At 36.7% G+C, this 27,859-nt stretch overlaps 2 protein-coding genes across 9 annotated transcripts; one reads left to right on the top strand and one right to left on the bottom strand.

The window, feature by feature from the left end:
- Window positions 1-983: 983 nt before the first annotated feature.
- LOC141563333 (interleukin-18-like) lies at window positions 984-14,270 on the bottom strand. Of its 4 annotated transcripts, none has more exons than XM_074304255.1 (6): window positions 14,188-14,270; window positions 8,562-8,660; window positions 7,566-7,577; window positions 5,593-5,733; window positions 4,535-4,671; window positions 984-1,591 (listed from the first exon to the last, which is right to left on the bottom strand). In XM_074304255.1, the coding sequence occupies exons 2-6, from the start codon at window positions 8,647-8,649 to the stop codon at window positions 1,364-1,366; spliced, it is 606 nt and encodes a 201-aa protein (XP_074160356.1). In that variant the 5' UTR covers window positions 8,650-8,660; window positions 14,188-14,270; the 3' UTR covers window positions 984-1,363. The 4 variants fall into 4 exon arrangements, with proteins under 4 accessions (XP_074160356.1, XP_074160353.1, XP_074160354.1 ...); XM_074304252.1 differs by lacking the exon at window positions 14,188-14,270 and adding an exon at window positions 12,323-12,341; XM_074304253.1 differs by lacking the exon at window positions 7,566-7,577 and having other exon boundaries at window positions 8,538-8,660.
- Window positions 13,970-27,807, top strand: TEX12 (testis expressed 12). Of its 5 annotated transcripts, XM_074304258.1 has the most exons (6): window positions 19,034-19,108; window positions 19,694-19,767; window positions 21,907-21,992; window positions 24,741-24,855; window positions 24,951-25,002; window positions 26,729-27,807. In XM_074304258.1, the coding sequence occupies exons 3-6, from the start codon at window positions 21,930-21,932 to the stop codon at window positions 26,871-26,873; spliced, it is 375 nt and encodes a 124-aa protein (XP_074160359.1). In that variant the 5' UTR covers window positions 19,034-19,108; window positions 19,694-19,767; window positions 21,907-21,929; the 3' UTR covers window positions 26,874-27,807. The 5 variants fall into 5 exon arrangements, with proteins under 5 accessions (XP_074160360.1, XP_074160361.1, XP_074160357.1 ...); XM_074304259.1 differs by lacking the exons at window positions 19,034-19,108; window positions 19,694-19,767 and adding an exon at window positions 13,970-14,281; XM_074304260.1 differs by lacking the exons at window positions 19,034-19,108; window positions 19,694-19,767 and adding an exon at window positions 13,994-14,117.
- The last annotated feature ends 52 nt before the right edge of the window (window positions 27,808-27,859 follow it).

Genomic DNA, 27,859 nt, shown 5'->3' with positions numbered 1-27,859 from the left:
GAAAAGCCCCTGAAGCCGATGGCAGCAGAAGCATATCCTTGATTGATAGTGACTCTTTTCTGAGCATGGACAAGTGGTTGGTTCTTGATAAACTTCATGGGAGTCACTTGGCCACAGCCAGGACAACTTAGAGCTGTTTTCAGGAGCCTTGAATGTCAGTTTGGGTAGCTTGGATTTTATTCTTGTGAACAATGGAGCACCTTTGGTGATATCTGATTAGGAGTGTGATGGATTACAAATAGTGTATTTTAAGGAGGTTAATCTGATGGAGACAACAGGAGGGATTGGGTAGAGGAGAGATAAAGACAGAGAGACCAGTTATGTTCATATTGTCATAATCTGGATATAAGGGTGTGATGGAGCCAGCTTGAACCAATTTACAAGATCTAACTGTTAAATTTTCTGGGTGAACATTTATACCTTGGAAATCTGCAAATGCTACAATCAGGGCTTGCTTTGTTTTGTTGTTTATTGACTTAAGAAAGTAATGGATGAAATGTTAATAATCTATATTAAAATTAAGTGTTATACATGCTTCTCCCCCCCCCCCCGGGGCTAGATGCTAAACATTTGCCAACAAATCCTATCTATCTAAACATGAGATAATGAAGGCATGGACCAGTATTGGGCAATGGGAATGGGGATAGAAAAGGGAATAAATAACATAGGCATTGTTACAAGGGAGAAAATTGTTAGAACTTGGTGACTCAATATCCCAGAAATGAAGCAGATGGGAGCTTTACACATAATGATCAAATAATAAATCTTTTTTGAATAAATGAAGGTCAAAGATGACATCAGGGTAGTGAGTCTACTGATCCAGAAGACTGTAGATAAAGGAGATATCAGGTGAAATGCTCTGAGAATATTTGAAAAGGGAGAAATAATTACAATTGCAGGAGAGTATCCACATAAGCACTTGAAATGGGCCAAGATAGAAGAAAAGGCAGGATGTACCAAAGTGGAGATGAGGAAAGAGTACATTTAGACAGGGGAGATGCTTTATTTACTTAAGATGCACACAGATAAGAAATGGCTGTCATGAAACAATGATTCTGTTTGCTTGAAACAGAGTTTGTGAGGAGGTAAGAATAAGGAAACCGAAGCCCAGAAAGGCTAATTGAATTGCCCTTGCCCAAAGTCACACTGGGAGAGTGACTGTAGTGATGCAATAAGCGTATACTCCTTTATTTTGTTTACATCATTGTTTTCATTATACTGGGTTTTTATTTCTTGATTTTACTATTTTAATTACGTGGATGAATTTTTTTTCAATTCTCAAGTCACTAAGGGGTATATTTTCTACTCATACATTTTTTACCTCAAGAAATTTTTCCCAAGTGGTTTTATGCTGTTTTTTTTTCTAGATTGAAACTGAACAAAAATGAACATTAAACATCTTTAACTCATCCACTCCTTCACAACCTTCTTTTAAAACAAGTTTAAAATAGCCTTGTTCCTTCTTACAAGCCAGAAAATATCCTCGGTACAATGAAGACTCAAATTGCATCTTATTGTGCCCTATAACCTTCTTTTGGTAGAATATATAATCACTTCTTGCAGCTGCAATATGATTTGGAACAGCACCTTCCTATGGAGAAAGAAAAAAAAAAGTTATACCCTACACTAGGCTCCAGATAGCCTCAATGTGTATAACTTATATATAAACACCATACTGATTCAGAGTTAAGAAAGCGTATCTACTATAGAGAAAAACTATTTCTGTTCACAAAAAGTACAACTGTTTTTAAGATACCCTCTCACCAATTTATTCTTCATAGAGCTGTCAAACTGATATTCTTCAAGCATAGGTCTGACCATGTCACTGTCTTCCTCAAAAAATTCCATTGACTTTCTTTTCCTCTAGTATAAAATACAAACTTCTCTGGCTTTTAAGATCTGTCACAATGTTTCTTTCCAGACTTATTTCACATTGATCTTTTTAATATACTTTCTGTTCTAGCTAAACTGGCCAATTTGCAATTCCCTATTTGTGACATTTTATCTTATGTCTCCATCCTGTGGCACATGATTTTCTCTTTCTTTTGGGACATACTCCCTCCTAATCTCCATAGAATTTCTGACTTATTTTTTGTCTGAGGCAATTGGAATTAAGTGACTTGCCCAGGATCACACAGTGTTAAGTATCTGAGGCCACATTTGAACTTAGGTCCTCCTGACTTCAAGGCTGGTGCTCCATCCACTATACCACTCAGCTGCCCCTATTTCTGACTTCTTTCAAAGCTCATCTCACTCTCCCACACCCTCATGAGTTGCTTGTACTTCGTATCTTGTTATTTATATCCAGTATTTGTTAACATTTCATTTTTTCCTGTACACATGTGTGTTATTTCCTCATTAGAATGTAAGCTTCTTGGGGGGTGGGACTATTTTATGTTTGTCTTTGTATCTTGTAGCACTTAGTAGGGTGCCTAGACTAGAACTGCTTCTTCTTAATTCCAAACCTTATTTGCTAGTTTACATCCTTTCTTTCCTCGCAATGGGAATACCTTTCAGTCTCCAAGTTTACCTTGATTTAGGCCTAGGACATTCTCAAACCTAGCTAAATTTGCATCTCCTCTGATACCCAGACAAATTCACATCTGTTCAGGAGGAGAGAGAATCCCAGCAAGCGTGACAGAGGCTTGGGTTAAATAAGCTCTGTGTCTTGCAGACTGTAATGCCAATCCCTCTCAGCAGCAGTTCAGGTGACCATGAAGGTATATAGACCTCTTCCTTGCCTTTCCCCTCTCCATATGCCATGTTTATGATCTAGCATCTTAGCCAGAAGCAGATATGTTTGCCAGGTAAGAGAAAGTGCAAGAAACATGTTTCATTAACTGTTCTTTTATCCGAAAGTCCTGGGAAGTTTGGGAAGGCATATTCTTAATATTAGTCTATAACTACAAGTGACTGTTGGTTAGCTAGGGAAGAAGAGAAATAGGGTGGATATTTTAAGAAAATAAGGTTAGGCTCAATTCCTAGAAATATTTTATGTTTCTTTTATGGCAGAATTTCCGTGCTAACTATCTTTTACTTAATATTAAAATGAATAAATACATGCCAACTAAAATCTAGGAAGGTTGATTAGAAGTAAGGTTGGGAGTAATAAGATAGTTTGGAGGTTTATGTGATATTGTGGATAATTCATAAAATAGACTATTCCTATGGGAAAATAGTCAGAAGTGTACTTGTAAATATTCAACAACCAGAAGAAAAATGCACATGCTACAAATTTAAAAATAGTCTGCATTATAAATATTTTCTCCATTACTGTATTGTCTAGATATCAGTAAAACAATAAACAAATCCCATCTTGTAGCTTTTGCTGATATCTAAGATGTTAAATACTTCCATTGAAAATTTAATAAGTGGTTCTCGAGAATTGGTTTAATCTAGCTCCAGTGCAAACCTGGAGATAATTAAGAATTGACTGTATAAAGAACAGGATTCCTTCCTGGAAAAGACATATTCCAGACTTAGTATAACATGGTAGCTCATTGTATGCTTTATACCTTATTCAGCAGTACTGTATGCTTTATATCTTATATCAACATATCAACATATACCAGGCTGCACTGAAGTCCACAAAACTCCTGAGTGCTTTCTGAACCAAATTAAAATGTATTTGGGAAATATTTAAAACAATATGTAACTATATTATAAAACATAGATAATGTTAATATATGATTTTCTAAGTCAATATGCAAACCATAGAGATCTTTATGTATGGGTTGGTGGTCCCATTTTTCTTTGACTTGGACACCGCTAATATACAGTATTATTGGATGCAGCCACAAACAATGCACTTGTTAGACTTAGGAGTTCATGGCATTTAGATTTGGAAAGGGATCTTAGAGCTCATCTTGTCTGGCTCCTCATTTTACAGAAAAGGAAACTGAGGCCCCCTAAAATCAAATGACTCACTCAGCATCACACAAGGAGTAAACAGCAGGATTGGGAATCAAATCCAGGTTTACTGACTCAAAATTTAATTTTTTTCTCCATACAACATTAAATCACTGAACTGTGCTGGAGCCATCTCTAACCAGCTGCCAATTGTGAAATTTTCAATGTATTTATTCAGAAATCTCTACAAAGCAGAGCTTAATTTATTGTTCTGTTGATTATCTAGATTTTAAAAAGTAATGGAGAAAATGTTAATAATGCACATTAAACTTAAATGTTTGTGTATACATTCTACCTTCCATCCCCTCAAGAGAGTACATTTGTTAAACATTTACAACTATATGTTGCTCTATAAACATTGCTTGAGCTCAGCAAGAACAGCAGGAGGTCAAGAAAATGAAGTCTATCACTAGATTGGAGGCTTTATGACTGTATACTAAATATAATAAAAACAACAATATTAATAATCTCATTTAAGCTTTATGACGTCCTTGTTCTCTACTATTAGGCTCTCTGCCTCCTGTTATTTCTTTACTTGGTATTAGGTTAGGATTCTTGAACATTTTTGTTCATAATTTATCATAATTTTCCATCAATAAAACAAGTGTAAGAGGCCCAGTCTTACCTTAAATCGAACTTCTTTATTCTGGCAGGATAGACTATAAATCTGGTTTTTATTCTTCACCAAGATGGCTACTGCCAAAGCGTAGGGTACAGTCTCTTTATAAGCTTGTATTATGAATGTAGTTTGGGATGCATTTGCTGAGGACAAGTATTTATATATAAATTAGAATCCTATTTAGAAAAAACTGTTTTTAACCAAATCCTTAAGGGAAATTCCTACAAAAACCCTTTTCCAATCTTATATTATCTTATTTCAGCAACCAGTATGTAGTTAGTCAGAGATATAAAATGTATTTTGCAATAATTTTTGTGAAAGATTTGTCCCCAACTTGAAGAATATGACTGTAGCCTTCAGGTAGGCCATGGTTTCATTTCCAAACTCAGAACTACTCTGCAAGTCTCAGTGTTACTTCGTACTGGATCTCTGAGGGACAAACTATTGCATAGGTTGGGAAAAATCATTGTATCCATCAGCTCTTTCTGAAATTCCCAGATGAATGGAAAAAATAGGAAGCTTACTTCAGTTTATGAGGAAAATTAGGCTCCAGTTAAAAATAAAATTATCTGAAATGTTGCTGTACTTTGATTTTATTTTATAGCCACTTTAACCCAAGGGGCCTACTTATTTATGGAGGTTTACTGTCTAAAGACCAAATATGATGGGAAAGGCATTAAGAAATAAGTTCTACTATTCAGGTAAAATCTCATTGCAATGAATAGCATTATAAAGAAAGGCTCAGCATGCTAAAAAAAGTCTAATAAGAGCAATTTTTGTTCTAGCTTTTATAATTTTGTTACTAGCTAAACTTTATAATAGGTAAGATAAGTAATGACCTGAGCCTACTACATTTTGACATGAAGATTCAATACTTTGCTCAATCCAATAAAACTGGACAACAACCCAAAATTGAATTTCTGGAGAAGTTTATCACTAATACATGTAACTTATTTTCCATTATTTTTAGTGAAAGTGTCAATCTAAGAAAAGCTTAAGTAGTGAAATAGAGCAGGAAGAACCAAGGCAGTGATGATAGTAATAATAATTTTTAAAAAAGGTACCTTGAATCTCATGATCAGTCATGGACTCCAACACCGCTATGTCCATCCCACTTTTTTTCATGACAACTTGATTGTTCACGTTTCTTAAAATTACATTTTTGGGCTCTTCCAACTTATGGAAATCATCTGATTCCAAGTAATCTACAACATGCATTGAATACCCATCATAGAAATGTGAAAAATTTTTTACAGCTTCTTATAATAATCATCAGTAATGATGTCACTTATTGTTTCAATTGCTCTAAACAAGAGACCTAAATATAGAAAGAAGTTCAGTCTTTAAGAACTGCAAAGGACGAGTACAGAAATACAAGTGAGGAGAAAATTTTCCCATAGATTGTGATTCTCTTTGGCATGTGGTATAGAGAGTGTGGATGTCTAAAGCACAGAGGGCCACTGCTTCTGTGATGAAGGTGATAAAAGTACTCCAAACTGCCGATTGGGCACCGCTTGTGGAGCTGGGCATGTATTCTGGCTTCTTTCTATGAGGGTCTGTCCCCTTGCTGATAGTTCAAGAAAGAGGAATCAAAAGAAAGCAAAAGAGATTTTTTCCTTGTTATACACTACAGAGTGGGCGGCTTCGTCTGATTCAGTGGCCAGCTGTCTTGGTTGCAGCCAGCATCACTGGTGATCAGTCATTCTAGAGCCAGCGCACAGCACACACACATTTCACAGAAAGAGGTCAGAACTCTTGCCTCGAGCTAGGAGAGGCAGCCCAGTGCCAGAAGTTGGGGAGTTTCGCCCTCTTAAATTACTTTTAGAAAAAGGAATCTGGTCCATCAGTTGGGAATGGTTGAGTAAGTTATGGTATATGAATGTAATGGAATATTGTTGTTCTATAAGAAACAATCAGCAGGATGATTTCAGAGAGGCCTGGAGAGACTTACATGAACTGATGCAAAGAGGAATGAGTAGGATCTAGAGAACATTGTACACAGTAACAATAATATTATGTGATGATCAACTGTGATGGATGTGGTTCTTTTCAACACTGAGGTGATTTCAAGGCAATTTCAATAGTCTTGTGATGGAGAGAGCCATGTCCAAGCAGAGAGAAGACTATGGAGACTGAATGTGGATCACAACATAGTATTTTCACTTTTTTGTTGTTTGCATGCTTTTTTTCTTTTTGATCTGATTTTTCTTGTGCCACATGATAAATGTAGAAATATGTTTAGAAGAATTGCACATTTAACCTACATTGGATTACTTAATGTCTAGGGGAGGAGAGTGGGAGGGGAAAGAAGAGAGAAAAATTTGGAACATAAGGTTTTGCAAGGGTGAATGTTGAAAACTATCTGTATATATTTTGAAAATAAAAGAGCTATTATAAAAAATGTAAAAGAAAAAAGGAATCTGAAAAATCAATGTCTAGTTGGAGAACTAGAAATAGGGGAATTGTCCTTTGCTTTAACCCAAGGGGCCTACTTATTTATGGAGGTTTACTGTCTAAAGACCAAAAACCCAGCAATATAAGTCTGGTTTTTTGTCTCCGTTAGGCTACTCTCCTTGAGGCACCACTGAGGATGGAGATAGAAGCAGCAGCATGGAGAATCTTACTTTCTTGTATTTTAGATGTCCACACATTCCTCCATGGTGCCCTGCCCTTTTCCCCAAGAGTGGCTCTAATATCCCTTACTCCATTTTCATGTGCTCTCCAGTTGGATTAATCATTGCTTAATGATATATATTATTTTTGCATATAATGTTTTTTTAAGGAATTGTAGAATTTCCAAAGCATCAGAGGACACTTAGAAGTAGTCCTGTCTTTTTCACTTTATGGGAAAAATATTGCACCTATACAGAATACACCCATTTCAGAAAGAATATTGGTTTTCCAAACCAAATCTGAACAATGTCAAGTCCATCTCTTTCCATGCCGAGCATGTTGGTAAAGATGGTATATGTAGGTAAGCATTCTCAAAGAACTCCCTGTAGATATGATCCAAAGCAGAGAAACAGTCATACGTTACCATCATCTTCAGCTTAAGGAAAAAAGAGACAGAGAGGAAAAAAAATGTCATTACATTTTGCTTCAAAGGAAAAATTATTTTTATTTTCACATAGAATTTACTTGATCTGTTCATTCCAAATTTACTTATTCTGTTTATTCATTTCTCTCTTTCCCCATTCTCAGTTGCCACTGGGAAATGTAGATCGTCAAAAATATTATACAAAATAAGGTATTTTATACTGGCATCTTAGAAAATAGAAATATAAAAATTTAAAAATAGATTTTGTAAGTTCAAAACCTCAGATTTCTTGCAGTCAAATGGAAATGTCCTTAAAATAATTATGTTTACTATTAAGGTAAAGATATCTTACTGCACACATGGAATTAAAAAGCTTCCCTTAGTGTCTGCAATAAAAATGTTGTTTTTTTACAACTAAGAAGAACACTTATACATGTAGTCCTTCCTTTGCTAAAATTACTGAGAATTTAAAACTTAAGGGATTCATGCTATATGCTGCAAATTTACTAAATTTGGCATTCTATATATTCTATTCATCCAGCTTAGATGCTCCCATTCTCTAAAAAGCCTTTCCCAAATTTCCCTTCATTTTTCACCAACCTACTGGAAGTGATCTCTCTCACCTTGAGCTCCACCAGCATTTTGTAACTTTCTTACTGTCCAGATGAAAAATTTTAATTTTAATTACTTGTGCACCTATCTTATCTCTTCTTTTTAATGGAAGTGATTGTATCTTTACCTTCGTATCTCCCTTAGCACCTGGAGAGTACCTTTCACATAGCACTTAATAAATGTTTATTGAAAGGAACTTGACAGCATATATACTTATACTGTATGTTTTAGAGGGAATCTAAAGATGCCAACTGTTTTTTATTTAATAAAGTAAACATTTTCAAATATTATAATGGAAGTTAAAGAGGAGACGGAATTTACTCAGTGAGATACCTCACAGTAACTTTTTTGGATGAGCACATGATGAACCTAATGCAGATTTACCTTTGAAGTAAAGTGAACCATCTCGAAACTCTATCTCCACGAGGTCGAAAGCATTGTCATCCATATCACAGTACATTTCACTAGCCATCTTTCTACCTACTGGAAGCATAGAACAGATTATTGAGAGACAATTGCAGTGTCTGTACATTTTGTAGGACCTCTCTATCAGAAGCCAGAAAAATATATTAAGGAGCATACTAGCTGAGGCTATGAGTAGGTAATCAAGTTCCTTAACTTCCATTGTTAGTTCATAAACTAATCTATCATTGTTATTGGTTAGTAGTTTGTGAGAGAGGAAGAGCATTTTTGGATAAATCAGGAAGAACTGAGAAAATTGAGAGAAAAGAAAAAAAAACACAAGAAAAAAAACTCCAAAAGCAATGGGGTTCCCATTGAAAAAAAGGTCATAAAGATTTTTTGTTTTTGTTTTAACTCAGAGAAGAGAGGAAGAACTAATAGCTTCTGTCAGTAATTTTTTATGTGGTCCAGAATCACATTTTCATAGGCATAGGGAATTCACGATGTGAATCCTACAACCAATTCAGATCAGACCTTATAGTATTAGAGAGTCAACACTAATGGGTTAAAGGATGTGCCTAGAATAACACAGGCCTTGTGTCAGAGATGGATCTTGAATCCACATCTTTTTGGCCTTCAAGCTAATATTCCATGCAGCTTCTCTATTATGAGAAAGTGATGGAAAACCTTGTTAACACCTCAAAGCTCAAAGATCTTGCCTGTGGTTCTTTCTGGAAGAAATCACAGGCAGAAGAGTAGAAGAAAGGTTTAGAAATAACCCTCTATCAAAGGATATGAACAAACAATTTTTAGATGATGAAATTAAAGCCATTTTTATAGTCATTTGGGGAAATGCCCCAAGTCACTATTGATTATAGAAATGTAAATTAAAACAACTCTGAGGAACTACCTCACACCTCTTAGATTTGCTAAGATAACAGGAAAAGATAATGATGAATGTTGGAGGAAATGTGGGAAAACTGAAACACGAATGCATTGTTGATGGAGTTGTGAAGTGATCCAACCATTCTAGGAGAGCAATTTGGAACTATGTCCTAAGGGCTATCAAACTGTGCTGACCCTTTAATCCAGCAGTGTTGGGTCTGTATCCCAAGGAAATCATAAAGATGGGAAAAGTATTCACATGCACCAAAATGTTTGTAGCAATTTTTCTGTGGTGGCAAAGTATTGGAAAATGAGTAGAAGCTCATCAATTGAGGAATGGCTGAATAAGTAATGGTATAAAAATAATGGAATATTATTGTTCTATAAAAATGATGAACAAGCTGATTTTAGTGAAGTGATGCTGAAACAAGCAGAAACAAGTGTACAATACATTGTACACTGTAACAGCAAGACTGTGCGATAATCAATTATGAAAAACTTGGTTTTTCTCAGTGATTCAGTGATTCAAGGCAATCCCAATAAAATTTGGGTAGAAAACCTCATCTGCATCCAGAAAGAGATCTATGGAGATTGAATATAAATCAACATGCTATGTTCACTTGTTTTTTTTTCTCCTGTTGTGGTTTTTCTTTTTTGTTCTCATTTTTCTCTCCTAACATTATGCATAAAGAAATGTGTATTAAATAGTTAATGTACATGTATACAAAAAAAACCCAATAATAATAAAAATAAAAAATAAATAGCTCTCTAAACAAAGATCTCTTGGTACTCTTTGGTGTTAGCTGGATTGAAAAATGTGATGAAATAGCTAATTAACTTCTCCATATAGGTAATAGTGTTAAATTGCTACACCAAAACCATCTCTTTGTTTTATAATTAGTTTCTAGCCTAAATAGGCTAGTTGGAATTTTGTAAGAGAAAAGCAATGGTTTCTAGTAGCCTATTTAATTTATAGCTGATGAGTCACCAATAGTGAGTGCCCTTATCCCACTGAGAATTTGTTGTATTGTGCTTCAAAGTAGCTTGTTACTGAAAGGTTAAGTCCATTTGATCTAGAGGGATTACTAACATACTAAATTAGATGCTTACTAAATATGGATAACTAGCTGCTATTTTTGATTTCCTTGAATTAGGAAATTCAGCAGATTACAAAGATGTAACATGAACACAGATGCCCTGTGAAACTATAGAAATTCCTGTAGAGCCAGAAAATCAAGCTGTGTCACAAGGAGTGGCCCCTGTGCTAAGAAAATAGGACAAAGTGAGAAGAGCACCCTCTGTAATTTTCCTCACAGAATTAGTGTGATAGCAAAAAGAGTTCTAAGTTTAGATTGGAAGGAGGGGGGTTCAAATCCTTGTCCCTGGACAAATTAAGTAGCCTCGATTTCCTCAGCTATATGAGACTTAAACTTGTTGACCTCTAAGGTTTCATCTAGCTCCATATTTATGATTATCTAAGCTAACTTTTAAACCAAAGTATAATACTTTATATTTATCTCTGTTAAATTTGTAAACTATGTTGTATAATTGGAAAATTGCCTTAATATGGTGTGTGTGTGTGCATATATAGAAACATAGATATATTTTTCCATGGTTTTTGAGTGGGAAAATAGGCAGCAGTATGCTGGGGAAAGTCTAACAATATCTTCTGTGCAATCCCTTCACTCCACATATAGTTTAAAAAGTATAAATGAGGAAGTGGTTCAAACTGTGAAGAACTCATGAGGCATTTATCACAGCTACAAAAGATGCCATTTATTACATGAAACAACTCAGGGGCTGAATCAGCTATGATTAAGCACACAGTGAGAAGAGCGGTGGGATGCTTTTCAGATATGCTAACAAGACAGTCTGAGGAATTTGGCCTACTTCTGTGTAAGACCTAGGGAACAGGATGGGATTAAGTTCTGACATGGGGCTGATTCAAATTCTGGGTCTATATTACCCTCCCCGCTCTAGGTCAGGCTGCCATTGCTTCTAACCTGGATGAACGCAATAATCTCCTATTTAGGTCTTTAGGTTTTTCTCCACTTCAATATACTCACTCAACTAACAAAATCTTTCCTATGGCACAGGAAAGGTTTAAATGGTGCTAATAAAATCTAATTTATAGCTAAAAAGGAAAGGATTAGATTCCATCTCTATGTAAGAATAAATACCAGATTTGTAATCAAGAAACTTGGGTTCAGATCCTAGCTCAAATACCTGCTAGCTATGTGATGACTGGCAAGTCACTTATTTGATTTTCATTTTCTTTATCTACAAATTGGATAATAATGTTTATATTACCTCAAGGAGTTGTTGTAGGGAAGATGCTTTGTAAATATTAAAGGTCTGTGTAAATGTAAATTATGATAATAATTATGATTAACTTCCAGATAAAGTTAAAAAAAATTAGTTTCAGTTAGCCTTTTGGGACATTCAATAGTATTATGGCCATAAATCTGATAATAAAGATAAGCATTAATATATGAGCAAAATAAATTTTATGTAAGTGCTGTGGGGTCTGTTAAAGTTTTTATTAATGTTCTAATTTACCAAAAATCTTATTTCTTTAAAGTATGTTAACAACAACAATTACATTTGAATATACAGTGTGCTGGTGGGCCTTATGCCACATATAAAAAGTAAAAAATGAAAGTGTTCTTCCCCTTAGGGAGTTAATTCTACTGTTTCCAAATTCCTTTAGATCTGATCCTTTAGGAATGTATTAATTTTCACTATATGAAATGACTCAAATCCTCACCACAATTTGAATCCCTCTTCTGCTTTAGAAAATAAGACACTTGGGCCCTAATGAACTATATAACCAAATTACACTTGTGTCAGAGACTCACCCATGATTCCGAAGGACCTGAGTGAAATTTGGGTGATCTTTCTCACTTTCTAGATCAGTGTCCAAGAACTGCCTGTGTTGAAGCCAATCCCAACCTTTAGTGATTGTTAAACTTTCGTTGTGAACATTTAAACCTCAACAAATCAGAACTTGATGTATTGTTTTGTTGATTGTCTAAACATAAAAAAGTGATGGAGAAAATATTTATAATGTAAATTATAATTAGGTGTGTGTCAAGAATACATGTTTCCCTCCCAGAGCCTGTTAGACTTTCCCCAGCATACTGCTGCCTATCTTTCTTAACCTGCCTATCTTTCTTAACCTGCCTATCTTTCTTAACCTGCCTATCTTAACCTGCCTATCTTTCTTAACCTCTTTGCAGCATTTGACACTATTAACCCATCCTGATGGGTTAATGATATGCCTAAAACCAAGGTCTGGATATTTTATTCTCCTGCTAAATAAATGTAGGGGCTTTTACACATAGAATCAAATCCAAAGTCTTCAACTTCATATATGTACTTACTCCCTGCTTCCTCTCTGTCGCCTTTCTGCTATTCCTGGACCGTGCCTTTTCACTTCCAGTCTCAATGCCTTTGCATTCTCTGCTCCCTCACTCCCAAGTATAAAAAGTACTCCCTACTCCTCTTTGGCTTTCAGCATCCCAAACGCCTTCAAAGTACAGACAAATGCCAGCTCCTCTGTGAGCTCTCACCTGATCATGTGTGCTTCCAGACCACCTGAAATTACCTTGCACTGATTAAGTATGCACTGTATGTGCTCCTTGTGGAAGAGACTCATTTTTGTTCTACACCCCAGCATATAGTGCACTGCTTGGGACATAGAAAATGGTTAAGAAAGGCTTTTTGAGTGAAAGAATTTACAGGTTTGGATTCCAGCAGTATTTTTCTGGCCCCAACTTGATTTTATCACATTCAACAAAGATAATTTATTACTCAACTATTATATATTCAAAACATATAAGCCAGACTTTGGGTGAAATTCCTCTGACCCCATTCATGGACTTTACATTCTAGCAACTGGAAAGCCTTCAACTCAACATATACATTTAAAATCTAATCATCATCTTTGTTACCTGAACAATCGCAATAGCCCCTAACTCCTCTTGTCTCTCCTGCCTCCAGTCCCCCCTGCCACCCACATCTCCCACCACAATTCGGAGAGAAACCAGCGCTCTATTGTTCGCATTTGGCAGAGGGTGCTCAGAGAGGTCGGCGACAGCTGGGTCCCAGAGGTACTAATGTGTACGAGAGCACAGAACTCAGCCCCTGACCCCAGTTCTAGGCCCCAGCGCTTCGTTGTCAGAAGACGTCAGGGAGGGGGATGCGGGACGGGCTAGCTGAACTAGAAACACCTGCTGAGAGTACAAGGCCAGTTTTTGTATAAAACAGATTTTTTTATGCTTATTTTTCTAATGACTCTGGATTACAGAAAGTCCTGCTTCTTAAAGGCAAACTCTAAGGACTTGGGAAAAAAAAAAAAAACAAAAAACTTAAAGGAAACCTTTAGGGATTTTAACAGCGGTTTACACACACACACACACACACACACACACACACACACACACACACACACACACACGCAGGTACACTCTTCAGTCACACAACCAGCATTTCCAGCTGGTCCAAGAGGGGGCGGGGCAGCAGGGTAACAGAGGGGAGCCCAGGGAAGAAGCCGGGCCCCGGCCGGCTCGCGCCGAGGTGCTCCGCCGCCGAAGCGAAGTCGGGAGGAAGGCCGTAGTGCTGCAGGTCAGAGACTGCTCGGGCCGCGGACAGGTGCGCTCCCTCCCGCCCTCCCGTCTCCATCCGCCCCCCCTCCACTGCCCGAGAAAGGAGCGGCTCCTACCTTCCGTCTGACAGGTCGGCACTCCAGTCACTAACTGGTCTCCCCCAGCATCTGGGCAGGGAGGGCGGGGAGGAGAGAGGGGGAGGAGAAAGTGGTGTCCGGAAATGATTGCCCTTTCCTAACCCCTTACTGGGCCCGGTCCTTCCCGGACGGTTCGTTGGCAGCGAGCCCGAGACGGCGCTTCCCTTTCTAAGAGTGCGGGGAATTTCTCGAGATAAAGACATCTTGGCAAGAAAGTTCTCTCGTTTAATCGCACATTTTTAGAAATTGATCCATACTCAGATCATAATTAACTCGTAAATTTATTCATCCAGTTATTCCACAAGGATTTAAAAATAGAGACAAAGCTCTACTTTTGTTTAAAAACATTGTCATAAATATTGTTTATTCTGGGGAGAGGGAAGGAGGCGGCCATCCGGGGAGCGGGACTTTAAAATAAGCGTTAACGCTCCTCAGGAACGCCGGAGGAGAAAACGTGCGGCTGCCCGCGCTGCCCTCAGTGCTCCCGGCGCACGTATACCAGAAGGACACACAGCCTCCCCGAACCCAAAAGGAGATGCCGGAGCAGGGACAGGCAGGGGGGCGCGGAGGAGCGGGGAGGGGGGGCAGGGCCCGGGAGTCACGGCGGGAAGTTCTGCCACAGCGAGGCGAGCTCAGGAGCAGGAGAGGAGAACGTTAAGAGATAGAGATGTGGTTCAGGAGCCAAATTTGTTAGAAAAAAAGTACAGCTAGTGTAGTAGTCATTGACCTTAGACAAGCTTGGAGACTCAAGTAAGAGAGAAATTTACGTTACATGTCAGCCGAGCTAAGACTGTTTTTAGATGCACATGTACATACGGACGTGTTTGAGTGTATGTAGATATGTATGCATGTTCTTTATATGTGTGTGAGGCTGTCGGTGGGTGTGTGTATGTGTGTATGTGTATATCTGAATGTGTGTGTATGTATTTCTATTAAATACAGCTGTGCTTAACTGTAGCCTGCTTGGGGGAAGTGGAGGAGATGAAAGGGAAAAAAGTTTAAAAAATGCACAGTAGAGAACAACAAAAAAAAAATCTTTTTTTTTTTTTTTAAAAGCTTTTTATTTTCAAAACATATGCAGCAATAATTTGACAACATTGAACTTTGGATAGCCTTGTGTTTCAGATTTTCTCCTCTTTCCCCCACCTCCACCCCTAGTTGGCAAGCAATTCAAAATATGTTAGTCATGTTAAAATATGTTAAATCGAATATGTAGAAACATTTATACAATTCTCTTGCTGCACAAAGGGAATCAAATAAAAAAGGAAAGTAAATGAGAAAGAAAACAAAATGCAAGAGAACAACAACAAAAAGAGTGAGATTGTTATTCTGTGGTCTGCATTCAGTTCCCATAGTCCTCTCTGGGTGCAGATGGTTCTTTTCATCACAAGATCATTGGAACTGGTCTGAATCATCTCATTGCTGAGGGTAGCCATGTCCATCAGAATTGATCCTCATATAGTATTCTTGTTGCCGTGTACAATGATCTCCTGGTCCTGCTCATTTCACTCAACATCAGTTGATGTAAGTCTCTCCAGGCCTTTCTGAAGTCATCCTGCTGGTCATTTCTTGCAGAACAATAATATTCCATAATACTTATATACCACAATTTATTCAGCCAATCTCCAATTGATGGGCATCCATCCAGTTTACAATTTCTAGCCACTACATAAAGGGCTGCCACACTCTTGCACACACAGGTCCCTTTCTCTTCTTTAAGATCTCTTTGGTGTATAGGCCCAGTAGTAACACTGCTGGATCAAAGAGTATGTACAATTTGATAGTCCTTTGGGCATAATTCCAAATTTCTCTCCAGAATGTCTGGATGTATTCACAACTCCACCAACAATGTATCAGTGTCCCAGTTTTCCCACATCCCCTCCAACATCGTTCCCTGTCATTCTAGCCAATCTGACAGGTGTGTAGTGGTATCTCAGAGTTGTCTTAATTTGCATTTCTCTGATCAACAGTGATTTAGAGCACTTTTTCATAAGCCTAGAAATGGTTTTAATTTCTTCATCTGAAAATTGTCTGTTCAGATTCTTTGACCATTTATCAATTGGAGAATGGTTTGGATTCTTATAAATTTGAATCAATTCTCTATATATTTTAGAAATGAGGCCTTTATCAGAACTTTTGAATGTAAAAATGTTTTCCCAGTTAATTGTTGCCTCGGGAAGGGGTGAGAATGGAGGGAGAAAATCTGGAGCTCAAAAATCTTTACAAAGATGCATGTTGAAAACAATTTTTACATGTGATTGAAAAAATAATTACTATTAAATAAAAATATGTGAATTTTTTTAAAACAAGAATTGCTCTTGATTTCTTAAACTTTACTGGAATATCTTTTGAATAGTTTTTCTTGAATATATATCCATTTACCCTCAGATTTCTTATCTATTAAATGAGGAGATGCAATTCTCAAATAAAGTATTCTTAAACTCTCAAAGTACTTGAGAGTTAGAGACATGTTTAAGAATACTCGAGTATATTAATCCTTAAAATGTGTAGTTACTTCCAAAATATAATCAAAAGTGAAGGTGGGAATGATCTTTACAGATTTTTGAATTATTCATTCATTCATTTAATTATGCCTTTAGCAAGCATTTATATGTATCTAAATGACTACAAAAGGCAAAGTGGGATAGTAGATAGAAGCATCTTGGGAGTTAAAAAGGTCTTAGATTCAAGTCTTGTCTCATATCTTCTGTGGGACTCTGACAAATTACTTAATGTCTCAGTGCCTCAGACTACTCACAAGACTTTCTCTAAAAGAAGAAGGTAGAACAAAGTGGTCATCTGAGATCCCTTCTTTTTCAAGCTTTATGATCCTAAGGAGCAGAACAAATTGCAGAGCTTCCTTAGGAGAAGCAGCTTCACACAGAAATCCATTCACCAATGAAATCACAGATAGGACAATGTCAATGAATGATTATGCTATTGTAAATTTCCACTGGCTGTATGGGGTGTGCAGGGAAGACGGGCCCCTCTGGTGTGAGGGTTGACTTTTTCAGGACTACTAGTTCACTTTTGTGTCCGCCTTTCATTCTGCTCTCACCTGTGGCTCCTGTAGCACAGGAAGCAGCCACAACTGGTAAACTGTTCTTACAGATAGGCTAGATTGGGTTGAAGGTAATCAATACTTTTATGCATGGGTAATTTTTCAACATTGTCCCTTGCACTCACTTCTGTTCCAACTTTTCCCCTCCCTCCCTCCACCCCTTCCCCTAGATGGCAGGCAGTCCCATACATGTTAAATGTGTTAAAGTATATCTTAAATACAATATATGTGTACATATTTGTACAGTTTTCTTGTTGCACAAGGAAAATCGAATTCAGAAAGGTAAAAGTAAACTGGGAAGAAAAACAAAAATTCAAGCAGTCCACATTCATTTCCAGTGTTCTTTCTCTGGGTGTAGCTGGTTCTGTTTATCACTGATCAATTGGAACTGAATTGGATCTTCTCATTATTGGAGAGGGCCACGTCCATCAGAATTGATCATCATACCGTAGTTGTTGAAGTGTATAGCGATCTCCTAGTTCTGCTCATTTCACTCAGCATCTGTTCATGTAAGTCTCTCTAGGCCTCTCTGAAATCTTCCTGCTGGTCATTTCTTACAGAACAATAATATTCCATAACCTTCATATACAATAATTTATTCAGCTATTTCTCCAATTGAGGGGCATCCACTCACTTTCCAGTTTCTGGCCACTACAAAAAGGGCTGCCACAAACATTTTGGCACATACGGGTCTCTTTCCCTTCTTTAGTATTTCTTTGGGATACAAGCCCAGTAGTAGCACTGTTGGATCAAAGGGTATGCACAGTTTGATAACTTTTTGAGCATAGTTCCAAATTGTTGAATCCATTCACAGCTCCACCAACAATGTATCAGTGTCCCAGTTTTCCACATCCCCTCCTGATTTCCTCACTATTTTTCCCTGTCATTCTAGCCAACCTGACAGGTATGTAGTGGTATCTCAGAGTTGTCTTAATTTTCCTAATCAATACTTTTCAAACCCGTTGCTGATTTAGGAGGAAGTCTATGTGAAGTAGACCGGTTGGGTAAGAACAATTCTTCCAGTCACCCCGCAGTGGGCTGTGCTTTGTGGTCCTTAGAGCTCTCCTTCTTAGAGACTTTGGTCATTCACAGAAGCGGATGAAATTCATTGCATCCCAGATCATCTGCATCATCTTAACTTTTGTTTTGCCCTCGGATTTTGATGACTGGAAGAGAAAGTAACTTTTGTTTTGCCCTCGGATTTTGATGACTCTGGAAGAGAAAGTGAGGCCAGGGACTTTGTGCACTGTCTTCTTAAATCCAATTTCAGGTGCAAGTCTGACGTCAATCACGAGTGTCATTGGTCCTCTTCCAGATATTACGAGGTGTCAGGTGGGCACTTGGGTGTTGAAGAGGACAGAGTGCTGGGCCTGGAGTCAGGAAGACAAGTTCAAATCCAACTTCAGACACTAGCTAGTTGTGTGGCCCTGGACCTCACCCTCCTCTATAAAATGAAATGGAGTAGGAAATGTATCTACTAAGGAAACCCCAAACGGGGCCATTAACAGTCGGATTCGACTAAAACGTCTCAACCAAAAACTCCACAGTTCACCACCATTCATTTAGGCCCACAAATCTCACAGACATCTCCATCTCCCGGATAGGGTGGAAAAAAAGTAGGGAGGAACGGTAGTGGCCATTTTCGGTCACATGATCACGCTGGCTGTTACGTAGGGAGGGCGGGGCCGCACTGAGCAAGCCCCTCTCCTAGGCTTCCCAGGGGTGACCTGAGCGCGGCACGCTGGCCCCGCCCCTCCTCGACCCGCCCTGCCACGTGCCAGCGTGGCCCGTGCTGGAGCTGAGAAGAGGGCGAGTTCAGGCCGAGGCTGGAGCCCGAGGGTGAGCGGGAAGAGGGGAGAGAGTATGGCGTCCGAGACCCTCGTTCCTGGGAGGACTGCGGAGCTGTGTCCTAAAGGCCATCCTGGGGGGAGAGGGGAGGGAAGCGCCGAGGGTTTGGGATTGTTTCAGGTGTGGTGCCAGCTTAGGCCTCAGCTGCCCACCCAGGGTGGAGAAAGGGCCCGGCGGGGTGGGGGCGAGTAAGAAATGGGAGGACCAGGGGAGGAGGAGGAGGAGAAGGGTCTTAGGGGAGGATTTAGGTGGGAAATGGATGAAGACGTCTTCTGGCCGGACAATCCGATGCCTAATAATGAAGGGCACCATGTTGTGGACACGAGAACACATTACTAGAAGGGGGAAAAAAGGGGAAGCGTTCCAGAGAGAAGAGGGAAAGGCAGACAGTGGTGAGATGACGGGATGCTAGAGGTTTTTACAGATGAGGAAACAGCCACTCACCTGCGGTGACTGGTGACTCAGTGTCAGCTAAGTTATCTCAGAAGAGGAACTTGGAGTAAAGCAGCTTGTTCAGGCTCGGCCTCGGGCCCTTTTCTTTTAGAAACTGTTTTTTGTTATTTCCTTCTTCCTCAGCAGCCTAAGAGTGAGCGCATAAAACGGGTGAAATTCTGCCCCAGACTTTAAGGGACGGTCAAACCCAAACCTCGGTACGAAAAGCTGTGGGTGGGCGTTTTCCTTCAGACCAACCTCAAGTTGTACCTACTTTGGTATGATTCTTAAAGAAATGTGCGCTGTATCTAGTTCCGATGGAACTGTTTTCGTCTCTAAAGGATACCAGACCGTAGAGTTAGACCTGGAAAGGGACCTCAGGCCATTTAAGCCAAAGCCTCATGAAAAAGCTCAGCCCCTTTCTTGTTTTGTTTTTTTTTTTAATCGTCAGAAGTGGGATTTGAACCCAGATCTTCTGGAGACCACTTGTTGCTTCAGTTGTAAAGCTCTCAGTGACCTCTGGGACTCTGGCCATGGGATTTTCTTGGCGAAGATAACTGGAGCAGTTTACTCTTTTTTTTTTTCCTGCAGCATACAGAAGTTCTAACTTGCCCAAGGTTTTACAAAGTTGTAAGTCTCTGAGACTGGACTCGCGTTTGGATCTTTCTGACTTCAAGCACAGTTTTGTCCATTGAACCACCTAGCTGACCCCAGAACTTTGTGAATTTCCTTGTATGCCTCAGAGTTACTACCATAATAAGCGGGGTGAATTTGGAATTTTTTTTTTTTGGCCACTCTAAGTCTAGCAACTATGAACATTTTCTTAGAGTTTCTTTTCCTGTTTTTAATGGCAGTTACCTTTCCAGTGCACCACTTTGCCCACCCAGGAAGGGGAAGGGAGGGTAAATATAGGAAATGGAAAAAGACAGACTGTTTTGGGAAAGAAAAGTAAGCCCCAACTTTTTGGGGCTTAGACTCAGTGACTTAATGTTTCTTGGCACCAAATACCACAAATTATTCTGAGGGCAAATGTATGAATCTTAGTTTGCCTCCCAGCAGAAGCTGCTTAATTTTTCTTTTTTTTCCTTCCTCCCTCCCTCCCTTCCTCCCTCCCTCCTTCCTTTCTTCCTTCTTGTCAGAGCAAGGAAACAATGTCTAAAAGAACAAATAGTAATTGAGTGCTATGTTGAATATTATGAATCTTATCTATTTTTATATTTAAGAATATCAAATATAAACAACCTAGTCTGCTTAAGAAAAGTGAAAAGACAGATTTTAAAGTGTCTCAGATCTGAAATGTGGTGAGGTATAATGGGTAGGGTCTGAAAATTGGAGGACTTGGCTCTTACCAATTTTTGTTGTGACAATGGGCAAATCAGTTAATATCTGTACTTCAGTTTTCTCACTGCAGGATAAGGGAGCATAATTAGTTGTTTTCTAAGATTCTTCTTAGCTCTAAAGCTAAGAATCTGTGATCTCCCAATAGGTAAATACATAAATTGAGGGCATGGCTGTGTTGTAAATACATTACCAGGAGAAATAAATTAGCACCTTTGTGTGGAGAAGAAACTTCAAAATTGCAGGAGAAAATTCATCTTTAATTAAAAAAAATAAAGCTCTTTGAAAGTAGTTGTGGAAATAGCATTCAATGAGGTAAGGAGACTTGTTTTTAATTTTAGCTGTCACTGGATTAACTAGCTTTGTGGCCTTGTCCAGATCATTTAACTTTAGCTTTTTAATTTAAAATTGAGGAGTTTGTTTGCATTTTTGTTTTTCTTCCCAGGTTATTTTTACCTTCTGAACCCAATTCTTGCTGTGCAACAAGAAATTCGGTTCTGCACACATATATTGTATCTAGGATATAACACATTTAACATGTATGGGACTGCCTGTCATCTAGGGGAGGGGGTGGAGGGAAGGAGGGAAAATTCAGAATAGATGTGAGTGCAAGGGATAATGTTGTAAAAAATTACCCAGGCATATGTACTGTCAAAAAAAAGTTATAATTATAAAATTAATTTTAAAAATGTAAAAAAAATTGAGGAGTTTGTAGTAGAAAATCACCTCTAAGATTTTTTCATTTTTAAGATTCTTTGATTCTCAGAATATAAGAGATTTGTATAAGCCACTCTTGAAACAAGACAAAAATGATTTTTTAAAACATCAGTATTGTGATATCAAATTTCTTATAACATATTTTGGTACCGTATGTGCCTAGTCCTTTGTTACAGCTAAAAGTGTAGAGTTTTAAAAATATTTCTATTTTCAGATTTTTTCTAGTAAGGACCTTCATATATCAGTGGTCTAAGCTTTGGTATAATTTGCACCTAAATTGGGCATTACTTTTGATTTTACAGAAATTGTGTATGAGAGAGATACTATGGCAAGTCAACTAGTGAAATCTGCAGAGAATAAAAGTTGTAAGCGCCCAAGAGAGATGGAGGTGAGTACAGTTAATCATATGGGTTTTTTTTTAGGAGTACCATTTTTCTTTTTCTTTCTTCCTTTTTTTTTTTCCTCCATTGATCATTGATCCATTGAGATTTTTTTTTTTTTTTTTTTGCTGCTGAGGCAGTTGAGGTTAAATGACTTGCCTACTGTCACACAGCTAGGAAATGTTAAGTGTCTGAGGTCAAATTTGAACTCAGATCCTCCTGACTTCAGAGCTGGTGCTCTATCTGCTGTACCACCTAGCTGCCCCCATTGAAATATTTGTTATATTGAAAAGATTTATTTTTGTGTTTACAAGATGTACTATTAGTATGTCATGCTTCATTACCTGTTCTTCATAAATTAATAACTAAGATATATAGTGTGTGATCGTGCAATTTCTGGGGTTAGGAATTAAAAGAGACTCTTGGTGTCATTCTTCAATGAAAGAATGAATCTGAACAAGTGATCTAATCTTTTTAGGTCTTAAATGTCTTATCTGTAAAATGAAAGGGTTAGACTAGATAATATTTAAGGTCTCATACTTTTGAATCTTTGATTTTTATAAGTATGAGAAATCTCAGTATTTCTCAGAAACACTCTGAAATTTCTGTGTCTTTCTGTCTTTGTTTTCCTTTCTTTGTGTCCCTCTGTCTCTGTCAACTTTGCCTGTCTCTTTCCTGTCTCTGCCTTTCTATCCTTCTCTCAGTCATTAATACTGCCATTCTCCTATTGTCCAGGTTTAAAGTCTTGAATTCTTAACTTCACATTCTTCTTTGGTTTCTCAAACCTATAAACCTTCTTATTCTTTCTTTAAAATATCGTTTGGATATGTCTCTTCTTTTCCACTTTTACTCTTACTTTTGAAATACTGAATCATGTATATGACCTTACTTTCTTCAGCAGCTTCCTAATTCTTCTATCATCCAATATACATCTAGTCTAATATGTGAATTTTTTTTTTTTTAGGTTGTGGTAAATTTTTTTGATTATTTTTTTTAAATTTTCAAAACATATGCATGGATAACTTTTCAACATTAATCCTTGCAAAACCTTGAGGGAGCACCATTTTTCACATTTCATTTACTTAGATTTCTTCCTATAAATAAATTTAAATTGATATCTAGATTTTGATAACTTTACATTAAAAAACTAAGCTCCTCAAGAGCATGTTTTATAGATTAGAGGGCTGGACTTGAAGTCAAGAAGACCTTGTTCAAATCCTGCTCCAGGCATGAATTGTGTTACCCTGACAAACCATTTAACCAAATCTCTCGAGCTATATTGTTCTCCTCACTAAAAAGAGAGTGTTGAACCTTGACCTTGAAGACCTCTTTTGAGTCTGAATTTATGATTTCCCAAACCCTAATTTCTTATGTAAATTTTTACTGTTTTCTAAGCACTAGCATGATCCAAAGCCACAATTTAGTTCTTCAGTAGAGCAATGATCTCATCTTTTTGGGAACTCCTCAAACATATTACTCAATGTGTATTACTCATGTGTATCCTGTAAAATTTTTATTTATGTTGTCATTCATTCATAGAAGATTAAACCACTTTGATGTTTTAATATAGGTATAAATACCACATTCATACTATAGAGTCTAATGCCTCTCACTCTTAACAGCATTACTTGCCCACATCCCTTTTCACTCACATTTAGTGTGATCTCTTTTGTCATTTCTTTTGCAAGTAGTTGTTGGTTATTTGATGTAGCCTACTTAAACCCAAAATATGTCCTTTCATTGTCCTTTATATTATTGTCTGTAGTTTTTATTGTGATATTCCACATTTCACAGTTGTACACCATTATGGGAGAATATGGGGAAAAGTTGGCTTTCAATGTCAAGTTGCAAATTACTTAATAAGAATTACACTTACAAATTACATTGAAAGTACCACTGACTTTAGCAAAGACAATCCAATCTTCATTCTTCCACTTATTCAATTCTGGGCTTACCTTATAACTTGTTTGCAATATCTGTTCCAGATTTGTACTGATAGACCCAGATAAGGGACTACCCAACCAACCACATCATAGTTTCAGTCATAGGTTTTCCTCATTTACTTTTCTTGGATTTGTTAGGTTGAACATTTTTAAGTGATTATAGATTTAATCTATTAGGCCCTGCAGTATTCTGGGGTTTGATGCATTCAACAATTTCATCTGCAAACAAACATCTAGACAAAGAATAGAGTCAGTATCTGAAAACCTTTTAGGATTTGAGCTGTGGGACATTAACTCATCCAAATAATAATTTTAAAATATATTGAAAATAATAATCCAAATGGTTTTTGAGGAAGGTTTTTGGGGAACTTTTTGCCATTGTAAAAATTGTAGGATGTATATTACAGTAAGTCTCTACAAGTACAATAGGTTTATAAATGACTATTGGTATTGCAATGCTGTGGAACTAACCATACATTTTATCATAGATTTTTATATTTGTTTACTTGAAAAAAAATTGTAAAGCTAAATACCAGATACCAAAAACTTAAATATAAATGAATATATAGAGCTTTAATCTTCCTGTTATTTAAAGTTTTCCATGATTGTAAATTAGGGAATTTTCAAGTTACTAGAATAAAGGGATTAAATTAAGGTCTGTTTCAGTTCTAATCCTTTGAACCCAATAGAGTGGTATTGTATTGCAGAAAAAATTTGTTGTCCTCAGTTATTTTTTCATAGTTTGTTTTATATGTACAGATGGTAATTCTAGGAATCTTACTGTCTCTCTATTTTCTTTATTTCTTTTAATAGAATGAAACTTTAACGAGTCCACAATTGTCTTCCCTTCCAAAATCAGATTCTACTTTTTCTGAAAATGCTATGCCATCATTTTATAAAGCTGAAGTTCTGGAGAAAGTTTTAAATGGTGATGTAAAAATACCTATATTTCTCAAAAATAGAACGAAAGAGCAATTTATGTACAAAGGTGTAATTTCAAAACTTTGCCTTTTTAATTAGCAGATATGAACAAGGAGATTAATCTACTGTTGACTAAATATGCACAGATTTTAAGGCAAGTACATGTAATATATAAATTCATAAATTGGAAAAGCCTTTGTCTAAAAATGCATGTTGATTTAATAACTAAGTTTAAAGCTTTATTTTGAAAAATTAATAGAAATAACTGATACATTGACTGGGGATTTATTTTTATCATAAGGATTTGGAGGCCTTAGGTCTATCATACCTTTTCTTTGTGGGAAGTTAATGATGTTCAGAGATTATATGTTTTTAAGGACATTATTGGAATGTGGACGATTAAAGTGCCTGCTGGAGGGAGACATATCCTTTCCAACTAATGCATTAACATCAATATTCTTTTTAGTTAGTAATCCAAATAGCCTATGGGTTTGATCTGTGGAAACAACAGGATGGAAAACAAAATATAGTAGTGAAAAGAGCTTTAATTGAATGAATTACAGCTTGGGTTTCCAGCATGAGGCCGTGGAGAATCTCACAAAAATCCTGCTAAATGGCCCCCATAGGGGAACTTTCAGCATCATTGCAATGATAGACACATGATTGATGGAAACTTTGGGCCTCAAGAAGAATCCTGATATTCCTGGGACTTCAGTTCCGAAGACTGTGTGTTTTGGGCCTTAGGATGATTGCATTTGGACAGTAACTGAATCTTTGTGGGAAGAAATTGTCATTTTAATTGGCCAGAAAGGGGAACAATAGGATATATCTTTTTGCCAGCTTCCATAACATTGAAGAATACTGAATGAGAAAGATGATTCCTTGCTACACCTGGTAATGTGAAGAGTTACAGATGCTTTTGAGATTCAGCTTTTATATGAGTGGATCTTTCCAGACTTCTGGTACAGCCATGCCAGAGAATGATATTGAGGAGATATATTTTTTTTCATTATTTGGGCATGATACCCAGGTGTGTGCACTGACATTGGTTTCTCTATTCTTTTATTGTTTTAGTGCCAATTAAATTTAAAAAATGCATATATTTTTTGAAAATTCACCTCTTACATTACATATCAGAGATTTTCAGCTAAGTTGGAATTGTGGATGGTGGCTTGAACCAAAGGAGGTACTATTATTTAAAATACTACCAATTTGAAACTAGTTTTCTATGTGAATTCAGATTGAGTAGCCTTTGGCTATCCTTCATTTGGTGCCATTGTTAACAATGCTACTTAATTGGATTGAATCTTTGATCATGAAATTATAGAGCTTTAGTACTTCAGAGGTCATCAGATCAGACCCCTTATTTTATTCTTGAAGAACCAAAGTTCAGAGATTTAGTAACTTGATCAAAGTCACATGATAAGTGATAGAAACTGGAATTTTGATCCATCTTGAACTAGTTTAGTGTTGAATAGAATTATTTTTGGTTTTCTTATATGTAGGTATTTCTAAGAACAATACTTTTTAATTGTCATAGATATTTACAGTTTTTAAAATTTTAAATATTTAAAAATGTATTCAGAAAAATTCAATAGTACTTTAATAATCTGGTATCAAATACAGGGTAACCAAAACTATCAAACAACATGTCAACTATTTGTTTATGTGAATGTGTAAAACGAATATTAATATTGCAGTTATAAATATAGAGTTTATGCTTATTAAAGTGTCAACAAAACAGTAACTTTTATGGAATTGTCTATCACAAAGATATTTGAAAGAAATGTGTAAGCAACATGTTAAATAAAAAAATCCATCAAAATTGATTATGATTGGGTTTTATAATATTTTAATTTTAGGTTTGTTTTCCTTAATAGTGAGAGAGCAGCAGTGGATGCTTCTTACATTGAAGAGTTTGATGCAATCTTCAAAGAAGCCACTACTTTAGAAAATCTTCTGAAACAAAAAAGAGAAAGTCTGAGGCAAAGATTCACAATGATTGCAAATACTCTGCAAAGCTAAAATGAAATGTATATGCAAAATAACATGAAATACCAAGCTCTTTGTACACCATATCTGTTGTATATTTAAAATGTTAATATGTGCTTTGAAAATGTAATATTCATCCCCTAAAATTAGTAGTTATAGAAAATGTATATAATTAATTTATAAAAAGGAATATTCAAGAATTTTTGTTGGATTTGATAGAGCTTTTAAGCTAGATTTCACTTTCAAATATGTGGTTTTTATCTTGAAGTGTTAATAACTGACATATTTTGATAAAAATGTAAAATTTTGTTAGCCTAATCACATGTGGGTAATTTTCTGTTTGTCTTAAAACTTCTATCATTTTAAAGAGGACTTCTCAGGATAATGAACACAAACCACTTTGAAAGTGAATCTGATAATCTTTCATCATATTTGTGTAGTTCTTTCAACTTGCATCATTTTCTTGACAGTTTTCTTGGGACAGTTTTACAGATGTGTTTTATTTTCTTGTTACTACTTTATTAGAAAGTTGATCCAAAGTACACATTAAAATTGAGTTCCATATGTTATTTAGGAACACTCTTTGCTTTCATTAGTAATGTACATGACTTAGCAAAGATGCTTTTAAATTCATGTGTTTTACTGAAATAATTCTCATAAAATCATAATCTTCCATAAAGATAGAATGAATATTAGAGGTCATCTACTATGGTTTTCTCTACAGTATTCCTGACATATGTTTGATTATTTGATTTCTTCTTGAAAAGTGAATATGATAGTTCTGAGAAAATTCATTCTATTTTTGGACAAATATTATGCATTCTTCTACCCTGAAAAGATTACTGGTTTAAGTTCTGGTTCTGGCACAAGTTGTGTGATCTTTGGCACATCACTTGGGATTTGAAACCCATTTTTTGTGTCTGCTGTGCTATGTTGGCTCTTGATTAAACAACAACAAAAAAAGAAACTTTTTTTTTTTTTTTTAATATATCCCTACATATGTGATATAATTGTGTGGA

This window comes from Sminthopsis crassicaudata, chromosome 3, assembly GCF_048593235.1.
Source record: "Sminthopsis crassicaudata isolate SCR6 chromosome 3, ASM4859323v1, whole genome shotgun sequence".
NCBI classification, from domain to species: Eukaryota; Metazoa; Chordata; class Mammalia; order Dasyuromorphia; family Dasyuridae; genus Sminthopsis; species Sminthopsis crassicaudata.
This window is presented reverse-complemented; position numbering and strand designations above follow the sequence as displayed.

Coding starts and splice junctions, on each gene's coding strand:
- LOC141563333 (XM_074304252.1), bottom strand. Junction 4,672..5,592: donor GACTGATCATGAGATTCAAG/GTACCTTTTTTA, acceptor ACTTGTCCTCAG/CAAATGCATCCCAAACTACA. Junction 1,592..4,534: donor ATAAAGAAGTTCGATTTAAG/GTAAGACTGGGC, acceptor CTTTCTCCATAG/GAAGGTGCTGTTCCAAATCA.
- TEX12 (XM_074304259.1), top strand. CDS start 21,930: ATGGCAAGTCAACTAGTGAAATCTGCAGAGAATAAAAGTTGTAAGCGC. Junction 21,993..24,740: donor AGCGCCCAAGAGAGATGGAG/GTGAGTACAGTT, acceptor TTCTTTTAATAG/AATGAAACTTTAACGAGTCC. Junction 25,003..26,728: donor AAATATGCACAGATTTTAAG/GCAAGTACATGT, acceptor TTTCCTTAATAG/TGAGAGAGCAGCAGTGGATG.